This window comes from Tenebrio molitor, chromosome 1 (assembly GCF_963966145.1).
Source record: "Tenebrio molitor chromosome 1, icTenMoli1.1, whole genome shotgun sequence".
NCBI classification, from domain to species: domain Eukaryota; kingdom Metazoa; phylum Arthropoda; class Insecta; order Coleoptera; family Tenebrionidae; genus Tenebrio; species Tenebrio molitor.
The window spans coordinates 45,983,814-46,006,890 of record NC_091046.1 but is presented as its reverse complement, the minus strand read 5'-3'; the positions used below and the strand labels follow the sequence as shown (position 1 = coordinate 46,006,890).

Below are 23,077 nucleotides of genomic sequence, written 5' to 3'. Positions count from 1 at the left end.
AACAGAACATTTATTCGGAGACAGAGTTCTTAGTAAATTCTTCATCAACATTATCTTCTGATTGTAAATTTTAGAGTACCTTCTGTGGAACCATTTTTGGATTAATCTTCATCTCGGTCGTGTCAGTACCTACCAACTATTACAACTACCATCATATGTTCCATTACCCTACGAACCACTCTGTCAATAATGGTACCACGTCTTATGTCAGTTCCGGGACTAACACTACGTAAACTACTTAAAAGTGATTTGCTTTAAGGTTCACTCTGTACGTTCTTCATTTTCAGAAATACCTGGAGCCATTTTTCTTATTTCTAATATCTTACTACATACTACCACTGCTTTCAGAAAATAAGGCTCGGGCACTGGAGATGCTTGTAAACACTTCCAAAGGCAATGAAAATTGATACATCAATGATTCTTGTTTATATTCCATGATCAAAATTCAACAAAAAAAAAAGTTGATATTATCGTTTGCATTGTTTCTTGTTTACTTGATTTTTGATTCCTCACTTTTAATCTAGTGTTCACCTACCGGAAGAAAAAACAACAAATAACAGTACTGCCTGTTATTAACTTTCCTCGTATATTTTAAATACAATTTTTAATAGAGTTTTCACCTGTCGAAAAGACAAATATTAATTGAAAACAAAGTTCAATGACATGAATATAAGTCATCGGTGCTGTTATCTAATATTTACCATTATAGTAGTACTCAAAAAATTTAAACTTGTGCTGCTTGTTTTGCCAAAAACATAAAATTATTTACGAGCCAGTCCATTTACTCCAGATTCTAAATATGTAAATCTGTCTTTTGTTTATTATCTTTGATAATTCTTCAAGGGCTTTGACAATATTATAAAGAGGTGACGCGGTAGCGGTAGTTGTAGTATTCTAGTAAAGAACAGGTACTTCAAATAATGCTTCCTACTGAAGCCTTCCAATGGTACGATTCTTTCATTTTTATTGTTATGCTTCTAATCAGTACTTCAATTGGTGTGTATTATGGGTGTTTTGGAACTAAACAAGCCACCCCAGGTGAGTACTTGATGGGGAACAGAAAAATGAAGAAGCTTCCTGTCATCGTATCAGTCGCCGTAAGGTGTGTACATACTTTACAATTTTCAATTAAATTTTTTTAATACTTAAATATTTAGTCACTTTTCTGCAATTACTTTTTTGGGAATACCTTCCGTAGTGAAGTCCTTGATCCGCAGGCGATTTGGGCGGGGGTACTTGGACGAATCCTCTCCAACGACCCTCGGTAACTTCACTACGACGTCTCGTCAGCCCTGCAAATTCACTGGATCACTGTCCCCTTGACTCTCCCCAGGCACTAACAACACTGCGAACAGTCGTGAACTTCCCCCTTTTCCTGCTTCCCACGATTTATAGCCCCCTCTTTGCGCAGATTTTTCGGCGGAAGCCCGTGTACGTTTCCGTCGCGATGGGTTCTAGAACGTTCTAGAAAAATCGCGAAGATTTACAACAATACCTATTGAAAGATTAAATACCAGACAAAAAACATCCAAAAAGTTCTCTGTTCGTGATAAAATTTAAATCATTCATTCCTTCATTTGAGGTATACAACCAAAACTTCAAGTTCTTACGATCATCCCTTCTGGGTCCTTTGCTTTTTCTGGTGATCAGTGTATTTATGTAAAATGATTATGTCTTTTATCTTCAACAATTCTTCAAGGGCGTTGTATTTATGCCATTGTGATACCGTTTTACGTCACTTGACAATATATGCAGCGGTGACTGTCGCGGCAGTTGTGGTATTCTATTAAAGTACAAGTACTACAAATATAATGGGTCCTGTTCATGCCTTCCAATGGTACGACTCTTTGATTTTTATTATTATGCTTCTTATCAGTACCTCAATTGGTGTGTATTATGGGTGTTTCGGAACCAAACAAGCCACCCCCGGTGAGTACTTGATGGGGAACAGAAAAATGAAGAAGCTTCCTATCGCTATATCAGTCGCCGTAAGGTGAATATTTTACAATATTCAAGTATTTATAGTATATTTTAATACATTAAGTATTTAGTCACTTTTCTGCAATTACTTTGTTGGGAGTACCATCGGACGTGTATAAGTATGGAGCTTCTTACTGGTGGACATGTATGTCCCTTGTGCTGATCGTACTGGCGACACTTTACATTTATTTACCAGTATTTTTTAATCTTGAACTTGTCAACACGTATGAGTACCTCGAAAGAAGATTTGATAGAAAGACTAAATTACTGGCTTCCTCGCTGTACGTCTTAGATGAAACCTTGTTTAGTTCCATAGTGGCATACAGTCCATGTTTGGCTCTTTCAGCAGGTGAGTACCACCCACTTTCCGATTAATGATTCAAAAAATTATTACCTAGTGACCGGCGTCGACATCCACATAGTCGCTTTGGCAACATGCGCCGTTTGCATTTTCTACACTTCTATTGGGGGCATGAAAACTGTAGTCTGGACCGACTTTTTTCAGCTGGCAGTGATCTTAGCAACTCTTACAGCCACTTGTGTTATCGGAACCCGATCAGTTGGAGGATTTTCGTCGGTGTGGAATAATGCTGCAGAGGGAGAGCGACTTGACATTTTTGAGTAGTCAAATTACATTAAAAATGAAATTCTTTAAAGCAGAAATTGTTTGCAGCTTCGATTTAGATCCCACCAAACGAGACACCTTCTGGATTATTTTCATTGGCTATTCAGTAAGCCATACAAGTTTCATCGCCTTGAGACAATCTGGAGTTCAAAAATTTCTAACCTTGCCTACTTTTCGAGACTGTGTTTGGTAAACTTCCTCATTTGCAATGCAATCTCAAAATCACCTGAAATAGGTCTGTCATTTATTTTGCCATCAGCCTTGCACTTGTGACCACATTCTGCGTCTATATTGGTCTCCTAATGTATGCGAAATATGTTAATTGTGATCCTGTGTTGGACCACAAGATAACAAAACCTGACCAAATGGTACCATATTACATAATGGATGTTGCCAAGAATATTCCAGGTGCTTCTGGTCTATTCATCGCAACTATATACTGTGCATCCTTGAGGTAATTTTTACCAACGTCAGTACTTTATACTGCATATTCATTTCTAGTTCTTTATCGTCTAATTTAAATGCCATGTCTGGCGTCCTTTACCACGACTTTATCAAGAGACTCGTAAAGAGAGACATCACGGATGAAACGGTCACCAAAATTTTAAAAATGACAGTCGTAATATGCGGGATTGTTTGTACAAGTCTAGTGTTGTTGGTGCAACACTTGGGAGGAATAATCTCGTTGACTGTAAGTCTAGCGGGAATGGTGGCTGGACCAGTAATGGGCATGTTCACTCTGGGCATGCTTTTTCCCAAAGCTAATGCAAAGGTAATAACAAATACAGGGTGTTATTGAAAGTTGTACAGATATTTTAACCACAAGCTACTGGCTTCATGTAGAACTCGGAAAAAATATCTAAAAAACTGTATGTCAAAAAATAAAATGACATTTATTTTTTGAGCAACAATTTTTTTTAATTGCTTTTAGTCTTATACGTTGTCAAATAACCTCGTAGGTAAAATTTCGGCATATATTTTATAAAACGTACACTAATGCAGTTTCCTTGTCTTAAAGCATATTTCCTATATGTTACTTCGCATTGGCGTACATTTTATAAAACATGATATACAGGGTGTATTTTTAAAATGTGCCGAAATTTTACCTATGAGATTGTTTGACAACGTAGAAAACTAAAAGCAATTTAAAAAAATTGTAGCTCAAAAAATAAATGTCATTTTATTTTTTGACATAGAATTTTTTAAATATTTTTTCCGAGTTCTACATTAAGCCAGTAGCTCGTGGTGAAAATATCTGTACAACTTTCAATAACACCCTGTATAATACTTTTGAATTAAATTGATCTTTATCTTGAGGGAGCCTTTTTCGGAGCAATTAGTGGTTTTATTATAATTGCTGGTATAGTAATCCCTTCGAAGTACCAACGATTTATCTACCCCACGAAACCAGTGTCTATGGATAATTGCTCTGGCAGCTTGTTACAAGCTGTTGCAAATTTGACGACAACTGTTCAGCCAAAAACGTAAGTAAAAATATGAAAGAATTCTATGTTCAAAGACAATTTTTTTCAGCGATTTGGTAAGTCAAAAGCCATTTTATCTATTTAGAATCTCGTACTTCTACCACTTCACGATCGCAACTGTTTTGACGATCATACTGGGTTTAATCATCAGTTATCTGACAAATAAAAATGAGCGACGACCCAATAAAACTCTTCTCAGTCCTGTCATCCACTTCTTGTTGAGTGAAGAATCAGAAAGCAATGGAAGAGTCTTACAAAGTCTCATGAATGGAGAAAATCCGGTAAACTGAATATTAGATACCAAATACTGTATTACATATTTTACTTTGTTTAATAATTCCTAATTGTTGAATAGGGTTTTAATTAATTTGGTGTATATGTATTTTAACACTGAACGGCCATCTTGCATCCGGTTAAATATTGGGTAATAATTCCGTTATTTCGGTTTTTCAAGGACTTACTTTTTTTAATAGAGACAATTTAATTGTTAAATATTTTGTGTAATTATTGATAAATAAATCATGAGGAATGCTTCAAATGATTTTACATTTAACTCGGTCGAGCCGCTCGTGGACACTTCCACTCCTAGGACTTGAAGTATTTCGGTTCAATTCAATCGTTTCTATAGAGATACACAAAGGCGCGATTTTCGACCGCTTGAAGATAAAAAGAATTATTTAAAGATTCAGCCATCAAAAGACAATATGTGATAATTTGCGCAACCATAAAAAATTTTCATTCAATCTCTTGTGCTGATTTTTATTATTTTTGTGACGGCACTGATAAATATGTAAATAGAAATATATAGAAAATGTTAAAAAGTTTTTTAATACCAGTACCTAATCTCACGGCTACTTCCAACAACAAGTGCCGTTCGTGATAGTAGATAGCCAATCCTTCTGTGTTGTATCGTACGCTTCGATCGGTACGATGATATGAATGTTGTTATTAAATAAAATAAACGGATTTAAACTTAACAAGGAATGAATTTATTTACGAATTGGTGACAACTACAAGGCGTCTTGAACGTTTAGCTGCTCAAGTAGAAGTGAAGTTACGCTATTTCATACAAGTTTTGTCCAGCCCCTAAAGAAGCTGCAAGGGTAGCGGTCATAAACCCCCATCTGTGCAAAATAGAAAGGAAAATGTGGGTGGTCGAAGACACCTTCCAAATTGAGTACCTATTTAGTTTTGAATTTTTCTTTTTTGTGCTATCTGGTGCTAAAGTAAGACATTGTTGTATATTTACTAATAATATTTGTAATGCAATTACAAAAATCCAAGACCATGAATCAATCTGAGTCCAACGTAATTTTAACTATATTCCTTTTAAACTACCTTGTTATATTTAAGATTCTTGACAAACATTCAAATAGCAAATTTGTTTGCTTTATCTTTACAGGCATGTTTCTCTGGTACGACTGTCTTATCTTAGCTCTTACACTGTTCTGCAGCACTTTGATAGGATTCTATTTCGGATGTTTTGGAACTAAACAGTCAACAACAACAGAATATTTATTCGGAGACAAAAAGATGAAAATTCTTCCTATTGCACTCTCCCTAACAGTTTGGTAAACAATTTTTACGATGCAATTGTTAAAATATATTTCACACAAACCTGGTGTAAAGAGTTATTTCAATTCCTCTTAAGAGGGAGTAGAGTTGCTCTTTTACTCCATGTATATCACTAGAATGTCTTTTCATCTCTCGTCCAATTATTGGCCTCGCTGCGTTTGTGCTATAAACATACACTCGAGATGAAAAGATCATCTCATACACTATTTATTTAAAAAAAATTCTAGTCACTTCTCAGCGATAACACTAATCGGAGTACCAGCTTTGGAGCTTTCTATTGGTTCACCAGTCTCTCTGACCTCTTGGCGTTCATTCTTGCCACTTGTCTCTACTATCCTGTGTTTTTTAAAATACAATTTACCACATTATACGAGTATTTAGAAAGACGATTCGATAACAGAACAAGACTATTCGGTTCGTTTCTGTTCATTTTGCGCGCAAATATTAGTCTTCCTTTGTACATCTACAGTCCGTCTCTAGGTCTATCGGCAGGTATTGCTCACTTTCCTCACAACAAATCTATCAAAATAACTTTGCCTCAGCTACAGGGACAAGGGTTTCGGTGATAGCTTTAGTGATCAGTTCTATTTGTGTATTCTACACTGCTATCGGTGGCTTGAGAACCGTCGTATGGACCGACATTTTCCAATTCATTATAGTCATAACATCCACTCTTGTTATCTCTTGTATAGGTGTAAAATCAACTGGAGGCTTCACAGCTGTGTGGAACACAGCACTTGCAGGAGGAAGACTTGATATATTTGAGTAAACTTTACTCAATTACACTGTAATAAAAGCTTTACTCTATGATTTCTAGTTTCGATCTCGATCCAACCAAGAAAGATACGTTTTGGTTATACACATTTGGTTACACTTTACAAGTCCTCAACGTCTGTTATCTTTCCCAAACAGCAATGCAAAAATGTCTGGCTTTCCCGACATTTCGAGACTGCGTCAAGTGAGAATTAAAAATCTGCAAATAATTTTCACTAAAGGTGTTAAAACAGGTCACTCTTTTGCCAGCTGATTGGACTATGGGTGGTAGTCGCTACGTCGGTTTTTCTGGGACTGACTATCTATGCAAGATACACCGGTTGTGATCCTTTAACAAGTCAGAAAATATCCAAGAATGACGAGATAGTGGCATATTATATTATGGAAATTGCCGAAAATATTCCCTGCTTGTCTGGTTTGTTTATGGCGGCTATTGTGAGTGCAGCAATAAGGTGGAGCTTTAAACACTTGTCCTTCCTAGATAGGTACTCACTCTTTTCTTTTCAGTACCATTTCGTCGACTTTAAACTCACTCTCTGGAGTTATCTACAAAGATTTTATTAGCAAGTTCTCCAGAAGACAATTCTCAGAAAAATCTGCAGTTTTTATTTTAAAACTGATTATAGTCATCGAGGGTGTTGTTAGTACCAGTTTGGTCTTATTGATAGAACACTTGGGAGAAATAATTCCTTTAAGCACCCGATTATCTGGAATGGTTCACGGACCACTTCTAGGATTATTTACTCTAGGTGTTCTCTTTCCAAAAATTAATGCCAAGGTTTTAGTTACGCTTCAAATCGACAATAATTGTTCTGTGCATTTTAGAGCGCATTCTATGGGTCTCTTTGTGGATTAATTTTTCTCTCAATTTTAATGTTACCCACTCACTATTACAAATACCATCACTTGTTTGAATATACTACCAAATCATTTTCAGTCGATGCTTGTGATTGGAACACAACTATCAAAACTGGTACCACCGTCAATTCCGGTACCAACGACACGTCAAATGCGTAAATTGTTTCCAATTTATTCACTTCAAGCTTTACTGGGTGCGTTGTCTATTTTTCAGGAATACCTGGACACCATTTTTTTTATTCCGCATATCTTATTACTATTCGTGCTTGATTGGTGCCGTTGTAACCATCATCACAGCTTTCGTTATTAATCAGGTGATCAACAGAAATGGATCATATGCTGACCAAGATCTCATTAGTCCAGTGTGTCACTTCCTACTTCCTGATGATCCAGAAACTGACACTCGAGTACTGGAAACCCTTGTAACCACGCCCAAAGACAACGAAAATTAATACCAATGATACCATGATGATTCGTGTTTATTTCCATGTAACGGTACTAACAAAATTTTAACAAAAATAAAGCAGAGAAGTCATGTGTTAATTTTTTTCATTGTTCGCATTAGTGTTTTTTTTTGAGAAGAAAGAGAGAGGGGCCATATCTGTTTCAACATTGACATTTTAGTCTTTCATTCGCTCAGGTTGTCTTTTCCAAGAGCGTAGCAATAATTTTTTGCTGGGGTGGGCCCGGTTTTAAACCACAGACAGATGATAGATAGATATTGCAGATGTATTTTGTTTTTAATGTGTTTTACTTTTATTCTGGGGTGGGCCAGAAGGACTCTGAGGTGGGCCGGGCCCACCTGCCCCCCCCCTTTGCTACGCCCTTGGTCTTTTTCCTTGGACTTATTTCTATTTTTTTAGCGAATTTATACACAGAATGATAAGTCGTTATCTATCACTATTTACGACTATGTAAAAATTGCGTATCGGAAACAGAAAAAAAGGGTTATGATTATTTTCAGAACTGTCAGTTTGACGGAAGCAATAAGTAAATATTTTCCTTTCAAATTTGTGCGCATGCACTGTCACCTCTTTATGGTCATTGTATGAAAAGGACCGCCGAACTTTTTGTTTACGTTGTACAGGATTGTCCCATTGCAGTTGGCGTTGAAATCCCCCACACATTTTGGATGTGCCGCTAGCCTCGCAACGTTAGACAAACTAGTAGACAGATTTCCACTACCGCCAGTAGCGCCACCTATCGGTACTAGTCTCACTCATGTTATGAGGCTTGCGGCACATTCAACTACGTCACCAGTGCCTGCTGCCATGGGACAATCATTTATAACGACCCTGTATTTGTGTTTCTGCCGATGAATCTATTTGGTTTTGTTCTCTTCCTAAACTAATTTTTCGCCAACACTTTAGTTATCTTTTCAATGAAGAAATGAAGAGGTAACTAGTTGGAGTACATTCTGCAGATCTCTGGTGGATTTCACCAGTTGACTGAAGATTCTTCTAGCGCGATTTTGTCAAGCTTAAACATATTCTGATGGGGTTTTTATCAAAAATTTGTTGTGTTTCAAATGGGTCAACCATCAACAAACATTATGTGAATGTTAAGTGACTATAAAATTCTTTTATACAACAGCTTTTCCACATTTTTTATTGTTATTTGCCTTTCCGTGCTGATAAACGTGTAACTAAAATAGGTAGAAGGTTCTGTTCTTTATTTCCAGCAAGTTACTGCAAAATTCAGCGATGTTTTCCTGGTACGATTATCTCATCTTGGTGCTCACACTCGTGTTCAGCACTCTGATCGGCATCTATTTTGGTTGTTTTGGGAGTAAACAGTCAACAACAAGAGAATATTTATTCGGAGGGAAAAAAATGAAAGTCCTTCCTGTGGGACTCTCCCTAATTGTAAGGTAAACTCTTTCTCCACCCATAAGCTTCAAATATTGTTATCGTAAAAAATGATTAGCCACTTCTCAGCCATAACAATAATCGGAGTACCAGCTGACGTCTACAGCTTTGGAGCTTTCTACTGGTTCACTTGTTTCTCCCAGCTTCTATCCTTCATTCTGGCAGTTTACATCTACTATCCTGTATTTTTTAAAACACAGTTGTCCACAGCGTACGAGTATTTGGAGAAACGATTCGATAACAAGACAAGATTGTTAGGATCGTTCTTGTATGTTTTGAGGGAAAATCTTGTTCTTCCTGTGATCATTTACAGTCCAGCTCTGGCTCTCTCAACAGGTATCCCTTATTTTCTGATTACCACTATCATTGCTAAATGACTTTTCTTTAGTTACTGGCATGAAGGTTTCAGTGATAGCACTCGTGATAAGTTGTATTTGTGTATTTTACACTGCCATCGGCGGCATCAAGACCATCGTGTGGACTGACATTTTCCAATTTCTTGTAATCATGACATCCGTTATTATTGTGACTTGGATAGGTGTAAAGTCAACAGGAGGCTTCACAAATGTATGGAACGCAGCAAGCGCAGGAGGAAGACTTGACATCTTTGAGTAAACTTTACAATTCCACTCTGTCCAAAGCTCTACCTTAAAATTTCTAGTTTCGATCTCGACCCAACCAAAAAAGACACATTTTGGTTGTACCTGTTTGGTTACACCGTACAATATCTCAACTTAAATTATCTTGCCCAATCAACAGTTCAAAAACTTTTAACTTTAACAACATTTCGCGATTGCGTCATGTGAGTGTTTCCAAAAAAGGTTAGCATTTTTAACTTAGACATTTTACACAGGTCACTTATTTGCCAGGTTATTGGATTGATTCTTGTAGTCACTATCTCGGTTTTTCTGGGATTAACTATCTATGCAAAATATGCCGGTTGTGATCTTCTCTCAGCTCACAAAATATCCAAGAGTGATGAGATTGTGTCCTACTACATTGCGGAAATTACCGAGAATATTCCTTGTTTTTCTGGATTGTTTATGGCGGCTATTGTGAGCGCTGCTATAAGGTAATATTTACAGGTTCTTCTTCCTATACAGGGTTATGATAAAGTAACGCACAAAATTGGGGAAACGTACAGTATTAATTTTTGAAAAAAAAAATGCAAAAACACGTCAAACAGTTTTTAGAGTAAATTTTTGCTTTAAAGAATTGTTTTATTTATTTATTAGTTATTATTAAAATCCAGTTTATTTCGTACTTTATTAATTTGTTTATTTTTTATGTAATCCCTACTTCAACTAGATTTTTATAATCCAGAAGAATAAGCTCTATCAAATAATCTAATCTGAATCGTAGCTTCCCATTTGGAAAAAATATTAATGACGTGATAACTTTGACAAATTTTGCCCAATTTTTTTTTTATACATATACGTTAAAAGACCCAGTTTAAAAAACTGTTTGACGTGTTTTTGCATTTTTTCCAAAAATTAATACTGTGTGTATAGCAATTCGTTCCTTTCAGTACCATTTCATCGGAGTTAAACTCGCTCTCTGGAGTCATCTACAAAGATTTTATTAGTAACTTCTGCACAAGGCAATTCACAGAAAAATCCGCAGTTCTTATTTTAAAACTGATTGTAGTGATCGAAGGCATTTTTTGTAACTCTTTGGTCTTATTGGTGGCTCACTTGGAAGAATTAATTCCTTTAACTATTCGTTTATCTGGAGTTGTACAAGGACCACTTCTAGGTTTATTTACTTTGGGTGTCCTTTTTCCAAAAGTTAATTCCAAGGTTGGTACAAATCGTAACGTTGACAACACATTTTTTTTTTATTGTAGAGCGCCTTTACTGGAACTATTTGTGGGTTAGTTTTTCTCTTGTTCATGACAGTACCTGCTTACTACTACAAGTACCACAAGCTGTATAACTATCCCACCAAACCATTTTCAGTCGATGACTGCCAATTCAACCTGTCCATTGCGGACACGTCCAGTGCTATATTTGGATTTAACAGTACTACCACTGGTACCAATGTCATGTTAAATACGTAAAAACTTCTTGAAATTCATTCCTTCATTCTTTATTTATTCGTTAATTTTCAGAAATACTTGGAAACCTTTTTTCTTATTTAGAATATCTTACTACTATTACTGCTTGATTGGTGCAATTGTGACCATCACAGTTGGTCTGATTATTAACCAATTTACTAACAGAAATGGATCATCTGCTGATCGTGCTTTGATCAGTCCAGTATGTCATTTTCTACTACCAGATGATACAGAACGTGATGCACGAGCAATGGAAATATTTCTAGAAGGTCATGAAGACGTAGAAAATTGAAAAATCAACCTTTTATATTATTGTCAAATGACTTTGAATAAATATTATGACGATAATACTCGTATAATTGCTTACTTTTTATTAATCATACCAGACGAAAGAAAGTGGGGTCAAATCTGGTTCAACATTGACATTTTAGTCTCTCATTATTTTAGGTTGTCTTTTCGCTTGGAGGGTTTCAGTAATCAATATTCAAAGGAAAGTGATGTTGCCTATCATTTTAATTAACTCTCCAAGGGCATACGTTTGTGGTACCGTGTTATGATATGATAAGACAACTTGACAATAGCAACATTATATAAGAGGTGACTGTCGCGATAGTTGTAATTGTAGTGTTCAATTAAAAACGAGTACTTGAAATATACTGTTTCCAACAGACGGATCTGACTCCTTTCAGTGGTATGACTCCTTGATTTTCATTATTATGCTTCTTATTAGTACCTTAATTGGTATGTATTATGGGTGTTTCGGAACTAAACGACCACCCCCAATGAGTACTTGATGGGCAACAGAAATAAATAATTAATTTTAACTATTTTCTTTTTTAAAGTTGCTTCGTACATTTAAGTTTCTGACAAACTACTTGGCTTTGTATCTGTTTTTTTCCAGCGAACACACAACAAATTTGATTGCTTTATCTTTACAGTCATGTTTCTCTGGTACGACTACGTTATCTTGGCCCTTACACTGCTCTGCAGCACTTTGATAGGACTCTATTTCGGATGTTTTGGAACTAAACAGTCAACCACGACAGAATATTTATTCGGAGACAAAAAGATGAAAATTCTTCCTATTGCACTCTCCCTTATTGTTTGGTAAACAATTTTTACGTTGAACTATATTTTACACAAACCTGGCGTAAAGAGTTATTTTAATTCCTCTAACGAGGGAGTAGAGTTGCTCTTTTACTCCATGTCTATCACTAAAATGACTTTTCGTCTCTCGTCCAATTATTGGCCTCGTTGCGTTCATGCGATAAGAGTACACTGGAGATGAAAAGATATAGTTTACTCTCTTTACATGTTTAAAAATTTCTAGTCACTTCTCGGCAGTAACATTAATCGGAGTACCAGCTGACGTCTACAGCTTTGGAGCTTTCTATTGGTTTACTTGCCTCTCTTACCTTCTGGCGTTCATTCTTGCCACTTGTCTCTACTATCCTGTATTTTTTAAAACACAACTGACCACAGTATACGAGTATTTGGAAAAACGTTTCGACAACCGAACCAGACTATTCGGTTCGTTTTTGTTTATTTTGTACGGAAACATTACTCTTCCTCTCTTCATCTACAGTCCTTCGCTAGCTCTATCGACAGGTATTCCTCACTTTCCTCATAATAAATCTATCAAAATAACTTTGCCTCAGCTACAGGAACAAGAGTTTCCGTGACAGCTTTCGTGATAAGCTCAATTTGTGTTTTTTACACTGCTATCGGTGGCTTGAGAACCGTCGTGTGGACCGACATTTTCCAATTCGTTATTGTCATAACATCCAGTCTTGTTTTCGCTTGGATAGGTGTAAAATTAACTGGAGGCTTCACAGCTGTGTGGAACGCGGCAAGTGCAGGAGGAAGACTTGACATCTTTGAGTAGACTTTACTCAATTCCACTGTATCAAAAGCTTTACTCTATGATTTTTAGTTTCGATCTCGATCCAACCAAAAAAGACACTTTTTGGTTATACACATTTGGTTACACTTTACAAGCGCTCAACTTTTGTTTTCTTTCCCAAACAGCAATGCAAAAATGTCTGACTTTACCAACATTCCGAGACTGTGTCACGTGAGTATTAAACATCTGCAAATAATTTTAACTAAAGCTGTTAAAACAGGGCGCTCTTTTGTCAGCTTATTGGACTATGTGTGGTAGTCTCTTTGTCGGTTTTTCTGGGACTGACTATCTATGCAAGATACGCCGGTTGTGATCCTTTAACAAGTCACAAAATATCCAAAAATGATGAGATAGTGTCATTCTATATTATGGAAATTGCTGAAAACATTCCCTGCATGTCTGGTTTGTTTATGGCGTCTATTGTAAGTGCAGCAATAAGGTGAAACTTTAAACACTTCTCCTTCCTATTATATACCAATCTTTTCTTTTCAGTACCATTTCGTCGTGCTTAAACTCACTCTCCGGGGTTATCTACAAAGATTTTGTTAGCAAACTCTCCAGAAGACAATTCACAGAAAAATCCGCAGTTTTTATTTTAAAACTGATTGTGGTTGTCGAAGGTGTTATTATTACTAGTTTGGTGTTATTGATAGAACACTTGGGGGAATTAATTCCTTTAAGTAATCGATTATCTGGAATGGTATATGGACCACTTCTGGGATTATTTACTCTAGGTGTTCTCTTTCCAAAAATTAATGCCAAGGTTTTAGTTACACTTCAAATCGACAATAACTTTTCTGTACATTTTAGAGCGCATTCTATGGAGCTATTTGTGGATTAATCTTCCTCTCAATCGTAATATTACCCACTCACTACTACAAATACCACCACTTGATTGAATATACTACAAAACCATTTTCAGTCGATGCTTGTGATTGGAACACAACTATCAAAACTGGTACCACCCTCAGTTCCGGTACAAACGCCACGTTAAATGTGTAAATGTTAAAAAGTTATTTACTTCAAGCTTTACTGCATCCCTTGCCTATATTTCAGGAACACCTGGACACCATTTTTTTTATTCCGAATATCTTATTACTATACCTGCTTGATTGGTACCGTCGTAACCATCATCACAGCTTTCGTTATTAATCAAGTGATCAACAGAAATGGATCATATGCTGAGCGAGATCTCATTAGTCCAGTGTGTCACTTCCTACTTCCTGATGATCCAGAAACTGACACTCGAGTACTGGAAACGCTTTTAGCCACGCCCAAGGACATTGAAAATTGATACCATGATGATTCGTGTTTATTTCCATGTAACGGTACTAACAAAATTTTAAGGAAAATAAAGCAGACAAGTCATGCGTTAATGTTTTTTTTCATTTACATTGTTTTTTGTACTTAGTCATAAACTGAAGACAACATATTTTTGTAAATCATATCAGAAAAAAGAAAGTGGCGCAAAATCTGGTTCAACATTGGCATTTTAGTCCTTCATTCTTTCAGGTTGTCTGGTTTGATTCTGGTGGTCACTATTTCGGTTTATCTAGGATTAACTGTCAATCAACTATCTATCTATCTATGCAAAATATGCCGGTTGTGATCTTCTCTCAGCTCACGAGATATCCAAAAGTGATGAGATTTTGTCCTACTACATTACGGAAATTACCGAAAACATTCTGAATTGTTTACGGTGGCTATTGTGAGCGCTGTTATAAGGTAATATTTACGAATTCTTCTTTCTTTATGATAAAGTAACGCACAAAATTCGGAAAACGTGCAGTATTAATTTTTGAAAAAAAATGCAAAAACACGTCAAACAGTTTTTAGAGTAAATTTTTGCTTTAAAGGATTGTTTAATTTATTTCTTAGTTACTATTGAAATCAAGTTTAATTCGTTCTTTATTAATTTGCTTATTTTTTATGTAATCTCTACTTAAACTAGATTTTTATAATCCAAAAAAATAAGCTCGATCAAATAATCATATCTGAATGGTAGCTTCTCATTTTTAAAAAATATTAATGACATCATAATTTTGACAAATTTGACCCATTTTTTTTTCTATATATGTTAAAAGACCCAGTTTAAAAAAAATGTTTGACGTGTTTTTGCATTTTTTCCAAAAATTAATACTGTGTGTATATCAATTCTTTCCTTTCAGTACCATTTCATCGGAGTTAAACTCGCTCTCTGGAGTCATCTACAAAGATTTTATCAGTAACCTCTGCACAAGGCAATTCACGGAAAAATCCGCAGTTCTTATTTTAAAACTGATTGTAGGTAGTGATCGAGAGCATTCTTTGTAACACTTTGGTCTTATTGGTGGCTCACTTGGAAGAATTAATTCCTTTAACTATTCGATTATCTGGAATTGTACAAGAACCACTTCTAGGTTTATTTACTTTGGGTGTCCTTTTTCCAAAAGTTAATTCCAAGGTTGGTACAAATCGAAACGTTGACAACACATTTTTTTTTAATTGTAGAGCGCCTTCACTGGAACTATTTGTGGGTTAGTTTTTCTCTTGTTCATGACAGTACCTGCTTACTACTACAAGTACGACAAGTTGTACAGAGTCATTATAAATGTTTGTCACAACTAGTGGGCGTAGCGGCGCACCTAAAGCATAGCGCACAGCTACCTACGATAGGACAATCATTTATAATGACCCTGTATAACTATCCTACCAAACCATTTTCAGTCGATGACTGCCAATTCAACCTGTTCACTGCGGACACGTCAAGTGCTTTATTTGGATTGAACAGTAGTACCACTGGTACCAATGTCATGTTAAATTCGTAAAAACTTCTTGAAATTCATTCCTTCATTCTTTATTTGTTCGTTGATTTTCAGAAATACTTGGAAACCTTTCTTCTTATTCAGAATATCTTACTACTATGACTGCTTGATTGGTGCAATTGTGACCATCACAGTTGGTCTGATTATTAACCAATTAACTAATAGAAATGGACCATCTGCTTATCGTGCTTTGATCAGTCCAGTATGTCATTTTCTATTACCAGATGATTCAGAACGTGATACTCGAGCAATGGAAATATTTCTAGAAAGTCATGAAGACGTAGAAAATTGAAAAATCAACCCTTTATATTACATATTGTCAAATGACTTTGTATAAATATTGTGAAAATAATATAATTAGATTTCTCGTCGACAAAAATTTTTGTTAATAATACCAGAAGAAAGAAAGTGGGCCAAATCTGGTTAAATATTGACCTTTTAGACTTTAATTCTTTTAGCTTGTGTTTTCGCTTGAACCTATTTATGTTTTTTAACGAAAATTTAGTAGTGGAAAAAATAAAAACAAAAATGGGTTATAACTTTTATTATAAATAAGTCAGTTGCCAATTTGACGGAACAATACCTAAATATTTTTCTTTCAAATTTGTGCGCATACATTACTACCTCCTCATGGTCATTGTATGAAAAAGTCCGCCGAACTGTTTCTGTTTCTTCCGGTAAATCTATTTGCCTTTGTTCTCTTTTTTAACATATTTTTAACTCATACTGTCATTATCTTTCAATAAAGAAATGAAGAAGCAAATGCAATACATTCTGAAGATCTCTAAAAAACATATTCTGAAGCGTTATATCAAAAATATTTTTTGAATATTCAAGACGAATTGCTTCAATGACTCACCGATCAATAAACATTATGTGAAAGTTAAGCAATTATAAAATTCTTTTGTGCACTTTTTTTTCCACTTTTACTTGCTTCGCCGTGCTGATAAAAGTGCAAATAAAATACTTAGAAGGTAAAATGCTATTTTTTATTTCCAGTACTTATCTTCAACAGTTCCCAACAGTTCAGTCCTATATACTCATTCTAAAACTTTCAAATCGACTACCTAAATTTAAATATTCCCTTTCTGTGCTGCTTAAAACACAAGTAAGAGATTGCAATTATATATAATATTCTTCTGAAACGTTAAATTAAATTCGTCCTTGCAGAAGAAATATTCAAGGCAACTAAGCGATAAACGTACTGTTCATTTAAATTATTTTTTTGTTAACCTAGCTCCTCATACATTTTGCCGACAACTTCTCAAACAGCAATTTTAGTAACTTTCATTTACAGCGATGTTTTTCTGGTACGATTATCTCATCTTGGTGCTCACACTCGTGTTCAGCACCCTGATCGGAATCTATTTTGGTTGTTTTGGGAGCAAACAGTCAACAACAACAGAATATTTATTTGGAGGAAAAAAAATGAAAGTTCTTCCTGTAGGACTCTCCATAACTGTAAGGTAAACTCTTTTTTGTACTCATAGCCTTGAAAGCAACGCTTCCAACATCCAACGCTCGCTCCGAAACGAGTGCTTCCCGGTCGACTCGAATGTAAAAATTGCAAAAAACACTGGCCCTTTGAGGCATTCAAAAAAAAATCTGTCTTGATAATAATAAAATTTAGTTCATAAAATACAACTTCCCTGGGTTTTCCTCCATTAAAAAATTACGGAAAAATTTATAATCGTTGAAAATTGTTCCTACAAAATTCACAAATTATTGCAAAAATTGAAATATCAAGTGAAGCAATTGTTTCCAATAACCAAAGATCACTGTCTACTTGGTTTTATGTTCGTTTATGGTTAATGTATTAAAACAAAATATTTTAATTTAATTTTCGTACAAAAAATATTGTACGAACCACTTGCGTGAAGACATCTTGCGTTCATTCGCGCATTAATTAAAGGCACTCGCTCCTTCGTCGCTCGTGCTTTAAAAAATGCGCTCATGCCGGAACATCGTCTTCCCGCACTTGGTTCGTAAATAACTATTTCCACTCTCTAAGTGTTCAAATATTGTTACGTAAAAATTCTCAGCCACTTCTCAGCAGTAACGCTAATCGGAGTACCATCTGACGTGTACAGCTTTGGAGCTTTCTACTGGTTCAATTGTTTCTCCCAGCTTATAGCCTTCATTCTGGCAGTTTACGTCTACTACCCTGTATTTTTTAAAACACAATTGTCCACATCGTACGAGTACTTGGAAAAACGTTTCGATAACAAGACAAGAGTGTTAGGATCATTTTTATACGTTTTGTGCGAAAACGTTACTCTTCCTGTGACCATCTACGGTCCAGCTCTAGGGCTCCTTCCGGCACCAATACTTCAAATTTATTTCTTTCCAGTTACAGGAATTAAGGTTTCTGTGATAGCTCTCGTGATAAGTTGTGTTTGTGTATTTTACACTGCTATCGGCGGCTTGAGGACCATCGTCTGGACTGACATTTTCCAATTCGTTATAATCATAGCATCCTCACTTGTTATCACCTGGATAGGTGTAAAATCAACTGGCGGCTTCGCAGCTGTTTGGAACGCAGCAAGTGCAGGAGGAAGACTTGACATCTTTGAGTAAACTTTACTCAATTCCATTGTATCAAAAACTTGACTCTATGATTTCTAGTTTCGATCTCGATCCAACCAAAAAAGACACATTTTGGTTGTACATTTTTGGTTCCACCTTACAAGTCGTCAACTACAGTTATCTTTCCCAAACAACACTTCAAAAATGTTTGAATTTAACGTTCCGCGACTGTGTCAAGTGAGTCATTCAAAATTCACTCAAGATTTTAACTAACACACCTAAACAGGTCCCTCTTTTGTCAATTTATTGGGTTGTGTCTTGTATTCACTACGTCGGTTTTTTTGGGTTTAACCATTTACGCAAGATATGCCGGTTGTGATCCTTTAACAAGTCACAAAATTACGAAAAGTGATGAGATTTTATCATACTACATTATGGAAATTGCCGAAGACTTTCCTTGCTTATCTGGTTTGTTTCTGGCGGCTATTGTTAGTGCAGCAATAAGGTAATGTTTTTAAACAGTTCTCCTTCCTACATAGGTACCAATTCTCTTATTTCAGTTCCATTTCGTCGAGTTTAAACTCACTCTGTGGGGTTATCTACAAAGACTTTATTTGCAAATTCTCCAGAAGACAATTCACAGAAAAATCCGCAATTTTCATTTTAAAAATGATTGTGGTCATCGAGGGTATTCTTTGTACCAGCTTGGTCTTACTGGTAGAACAGTTGGGAGAAATTATTCCTTTAGCTACTCGCTTATCTGGAATGGCATATGGACCTCTTGTAGGTCTCTTCACTTTGGGTGTTCTTTTCCCAAAAATTAATGCCAAGGTTTTGTTAAACTCTTCATCGACAATAATTTTTTTGTCATTTTTAGAGCGCTTTCTATGGAGCCATTTGCGGATTAATTTTTATTGTAGGCATAGCAGTACCCACTAACTACTACAAGTACCATCAGGTATTTAACTACCCTACAAAACCATTTTCAGTCGATGCTTGTGACCGCTCTATTACAAATTCATCCTACGATTTACTAACAATCATCAATAGTACCACTTTTTCCAGTTCCGGTACTAACGTTACGTTAAATGTGTAAGCCACTTAACTCCCATTTGCTTCAAAGCCCACTATGAAGGTTTTCTATTTTTCAGTGATGCGTGGAAACCATTTTTTTTATTCCGATTATCTTACTACTACTACTGTTTGATTGGTACTGTTGTGACCGTCGCAATGGGTTTTATTATCAACCAGGTGATTAATAGAAATGGATCGTCGGCTGACCGAGATTTCATTAGTCCCGTGTGTCACTTTTTACTACCAAATGATCCAGAAACTGATACACGAGCACTGGAAGCGCTTGTAAACACCCCCAAAAACAATGAAAATTGACACATCCATATTTGTATCACATGGTACTATTCAAAATATGTATAACGAAAATAAAATAGAAAAGCAAATTTGTGTTCGCGTGTCTTCTTTTTACCCATTTATAATAATTAAATAAAATTAGAAACAAAACAAAGAGAATTCTTATAGAGAGTTTAGTTCTCTTAATAAGAGAAAAATGTATTATTAATATAGATTTTGGAAATAAGTTCAGTTGGAATTATATAAATATATTTTTTAGGCACAAGTAATGAAAATGTAATTTGACGTAATCACAAGCGGACGAAAAGTAACTCTTTTTCGGACGCTGACCGTGGCGGCATCTGTTGGTCTGTTTAGTAAGTTAGCAACGAAACCGACAAAACCGATAATCGTCCTGTCTCCAGAAATTGTTGTTGGCAAGCTAATAAAAAAATACTATAAAAAAATTGTTCATATTTATCTATTTGAAAAAGGTAGGTACAAAATAAATTTGTAATTTTTCCTATGATGTCTTTTGCTTTGTGGTTCGTGTGTTCGCCTATAAAAATAATGTGCAACTCTGCCAAAAAATGCCTTTTCTCCTCGCCCGTTTTTAAGCCTCAGCTGCGTCTCGGCCAGAAAACTCAGACTCAGACGAAAAAGATGCATTTTTGGCTTTTTCGTTTTGTAAAAGAAAGCAATACAACTATTAAAGAGTGATAAGACAATAAATAAAAATTTTCAATTTCATTTCATTAAGTTGAATCATGTAGTAGGGTAATAGATAAAGTATGTTGTCATTTGCCGGTTTCAAAAAAAAAATGCACGATAGCGGACGCCCAGACGAACCTTATTGCTTCTCAAAGCTATGTTCTGACCTGCTACGTTATTGGTTATACGAAGTTTCAGTGTCAATTTTTTCTGTATTTATAAAGATTTCTGTGATGGACTCGAGTCAGTAAGCGTTTTGATTATTTTTTTAATACCATTAACACAAAGTTATAAATAACGTATGTTGTAAAAGTGGTGTGTTTTAAACTAATTTCCAAGGTCTTCCAAGGCCCACTTCTAATTTTTACGTGTACTAACCTCTATACAGAAGTGACTTAAAAAGAAAAAAATCACCAAAACACACCTATTGTTTTTAAATATACAGAGTGACTAGAGGTATGGATACAGCTAAATAATTTCAGAACGGTTTAGCAGAGCTCCTTGAAATTTGGCACACAGTTGGAAGTGTTTAAAATCTATCATCTAAGATTTTTTTCAATTTATGGCTTGGCATGGGGGGTCAAATTTAATCTTTTTAAAAAGAGTTTTTTTTTGTGGTTACATTGCCCAACTATATGAAATTAATTTTAAATTTTCGACTTTTGAACAACTTTGACCGTCCAATACCCCTCTGTGCGTCAGTAAGAAAATAGATCCGTTACACAGGTCTGTCGTATATTATGTTCTAAGTATAGTGCTTGTAACTTCCTAAGGAATTCTGACTTAAACCCTAAATAAACCGAACAAAGACCCTACTTAAAGAAATTTATTGTCATATTGTGCCTGTCAATCACTAGAGGGTCTCCGACAAATATTTTGAGTACTACCCCAGGTAATTTTTTTCTCGGAGGCCGGCTAGTGATTGACAGGTACAATATCACAATAAATTTCTTTAAGTAGGGTCTTTGTTCGGTTTATTTATGACTTAAGCCAAAATTCCTTAGGAAGATAAAAATACTATACGCGTATGTGTGTGGTCTACACATTGTAATTTTATTGGTTTTGGTATTACTGCCAGGTACTCCGAGTGCGACCCTCTTCTCACCAAACAAATAAAGTGCGTCTATCGATATTTTAAAACGACCTTTTGCTTCCTTTAGTCGTTTATTGCCCGCTAACAAAGATTGTCCTAAAAGTGGTGAGTCACCGATCCTCGATAATCCGCAGGTACCATCGAGAGTTTTTGTTACAGGGTAGGTAAATAATCCCCTAGTAATGAGACCATCATAAACGACCCAAAATGTTAACTAGTGTTTAAAAAGTCGTTTCAAAATATCGATAGACGGACTTTAACAAGGTACGACCAGTTAGTACCATATTACATTAAAGATATTGCTGCTGAACTCCCTGGTGGCTTTGGTTTCTACGTACCAGCAGTCTTTAGTGTCACCTTGTGGTACCAGTCAATAGTACTTTCAGCTCAAAATGTATTAGTTCCTTCTCAGTACAATTTCGTCAAGCTTGAATGAATGATAATAATGACCGCTAATGCGCGCGTACAAATTCAAACCTATACGTTCCACGTTCCCGGCAACTATTGAATCGCTCTAAAATTGGGTAAATCAAGATCTGACTTTTTAGTTGCAAGGAAGGCCGACCACAAGAGCCGTATGAGTTTCCAGAAAGTGCCAACATTTTGTCTTCAACTTCTGTCTACACAAAAATTATTATAATCATTGGTTAATTTTGAATAAATTTACTAACCGTCCTAGAACACCAAAATTACTTACCGTCGGGTTTATCGTTAGCAACGAGTAAACATAACTTACCGCCTTGGAAACAGACGTGGCAAACAATCGCACAATAGTTATTTGGATTACTAGTCCAGAAAATGATATTTTGCGAGTGTGAGTGGTATTGCGTAGTCAAGGCGCCTAGCCGCGGCGAGCAATACGTAAATTCGCAAAACATTTTCTGGACGTGTAATCCACAAAAATTTTCATGCCGACAAATTTAAATCATTTTTAAAAAGTTAAAAAATTATTATTAATTAATTAATTCAACCAAAGTAACTTCTATCTCAAACTTCGTTGGCATTTAAGAATCAATGCTGCCTACCCATTCTCTAGCGAATTTTTAACCAAGGTCACTTTTGTAAGTACTAGGCCGGGAATTTAACGTTCCCGGCGGATTTTAAATCATGCAAAACCGTCGATAACGGCCGGCGGTATGAAAAAATATATTGTAGTCTATCTCATAATTAGTTGTAACAATTAACTGTAGAATAAGGTTTTAAACTATTTGGTGCATGTAAAAATTATTTCTAAGCCAGTACGTTTACTGCAGATGCTAAATATTAAAGGAAATGTGTCTTTTGCTTATCGTTTTTGTTAATTCTTCAAGGGCATTGTTGTGATATAGGGCATTCATTTTAAATGTTGAGTAAAGTTGTAAACCCAAAACACCATAAATTACGAAAGCAGCCAATTTTCATTGTAAAGTAGGAATCCCTCTGTTCATATAAAACTAGTACCACGTCGCACTTTCACTATCTTATCGCCGAGCA

At 35.6% G+C, this 23,077-nt stretch overlaps 2 protein-coding genes and 5 long non-coding RNA genes across 8 annotated transcripts; all 7 read left to right on the top strand.

The window, feature by feature from the left end:
- Positions 1–896: 896 nt before the first annotated feature.
- Positions 897–4,847, top strand: LOC138141473 (sodium-coupled monocarboxylate transporter 1-like). Of its 2 annotated transcripts, XM_069062182.1 has the most exons (9): positions 897–1,102; positions 1,158–1,993; positions 2,052–2,329; positions 2,379–2,601; positions 2,654–2,794; positions 2,841–3,059; positions 3,107–3,377; positions 3,923–4,089; positions 4,139–4,847. In XM_069062182.1, exons 2-9 carry the CDS (start codon positions 1,812–1,814, stop codon positions 4,377–4,379), a joined length of 1,722 nt encoding a protein of 573 aa, XP_068918283.1. In that variant the 5' UTR covers positions 897–1,102; positions 1,158–1,811; the 3' UTR covers positions 4,380–4,847. The 2 variants fall into 2 exon arrangements, with proteins under 2 accessions (XP_068918283.1, XP_068918284.1); XM_069062183.1 differs by having other exon boundaries at positions 897–1,993.
- Positions 4,848–5,516: 669 nt separating this feature from the next.
- LOC138141206 (uncharacterized) lies at positions 5,517–7,210 on the top strand. The gene is made up of 4 exons (XR_011163034.1): positions 5,517–6,429; positions 6,482–6,622; positions 6,672–6,890; positions 6,946–7,210. It is a non-coding gene; the product is annotated as an uncharacterized lncRNA (long non-coding RNA).
- An 88-nt stretch (positions 7,211–7,298) lies between these two features.
- Positions 7,299–7,839, top strand: LOC138125033 (uncharacterized). The gene is made up of 2 exons (XR_011157325.1): positions 7,299–7,451; positions 7,511–7,839. It is a non-coding gene; the product is annotated as an uncharacterized lncRNA (long non-coding RNA).
- Positions 7,840–8,983: 1,144 nt separating this feature from the next.
- Positions 8,984–11,512, top strand: LOC138141437 (sodium-coupled monocarboxylate transporter 2-like). The gene is made up of 8 exons (XM_069062139.1): positions 8,984–9,166; positions 9,223–9,500; positions 9,553–9,775; positions 9,826–9,966; positions 10,018–10,236; positions 10,693–10,963; positions 11,011–11,219; positions 11,275–11,512. The coding sequence occupies exons 1-8, from the start codon at positions 9,000–9,002 to the stop codon at positions 11,510–11,512; spliced, it is 1,746 nt and encodes a 581-aa protein (XP_068918240.1). The 5' UTR covers positions 8,984–8,999.
- Positions 11,513–11,781: 269 nt separating this feature from the next.
- Positions 11,782–13,549, top strand: LOC138122241 (uncharacterized). Its single transcript, XR_011156393.1, has 6 exons — positions 11,782–11,911; positions 12,159–12,327; positions 12,551–12,828; positions 12,879–13,101; positions 13,154–13,294; positions 13,344–13,549. It is a non-coding gene; the product is annotated as an uncharacterized lncRNA (long non-coding RNA).
- A 71-nt stretch (positions 13,550–13,620) lies between these two features.
- LOC138124229 (uncharacterized) lies at positions 13,621–14,409 on the top strand. The gene is made up of 3 exons (XR_011157057.1): positions 13,621–13,886; positions 13,934–14,121; positions 14,180–14,409. It is a non-coding gene; the product is annotated as an uncharacterized lncRNA (long non-coding RNA).
- Positions 14,410–16,941: 2,532 nt separating this feature from the next.
- LOC138140762 (uncharacterized) lies at positions 16,942–19,849 on the top strand. Its single transcript, XR_011162738.1, has 7 exons — positions 16,942–17,035; positions 17,225–17,393; positions 18,278–18,500; positions 18,553–18,690; positions 18,740–18,958; positions 19,014–19,545; positions 19,605–19,849. It is a non-coding gene; the product is annotated as an uncharacterized lncRNA (long non-coding RNA).
- Positions 19,850–23,077: the final 3,228 nt, after the last annotated feature.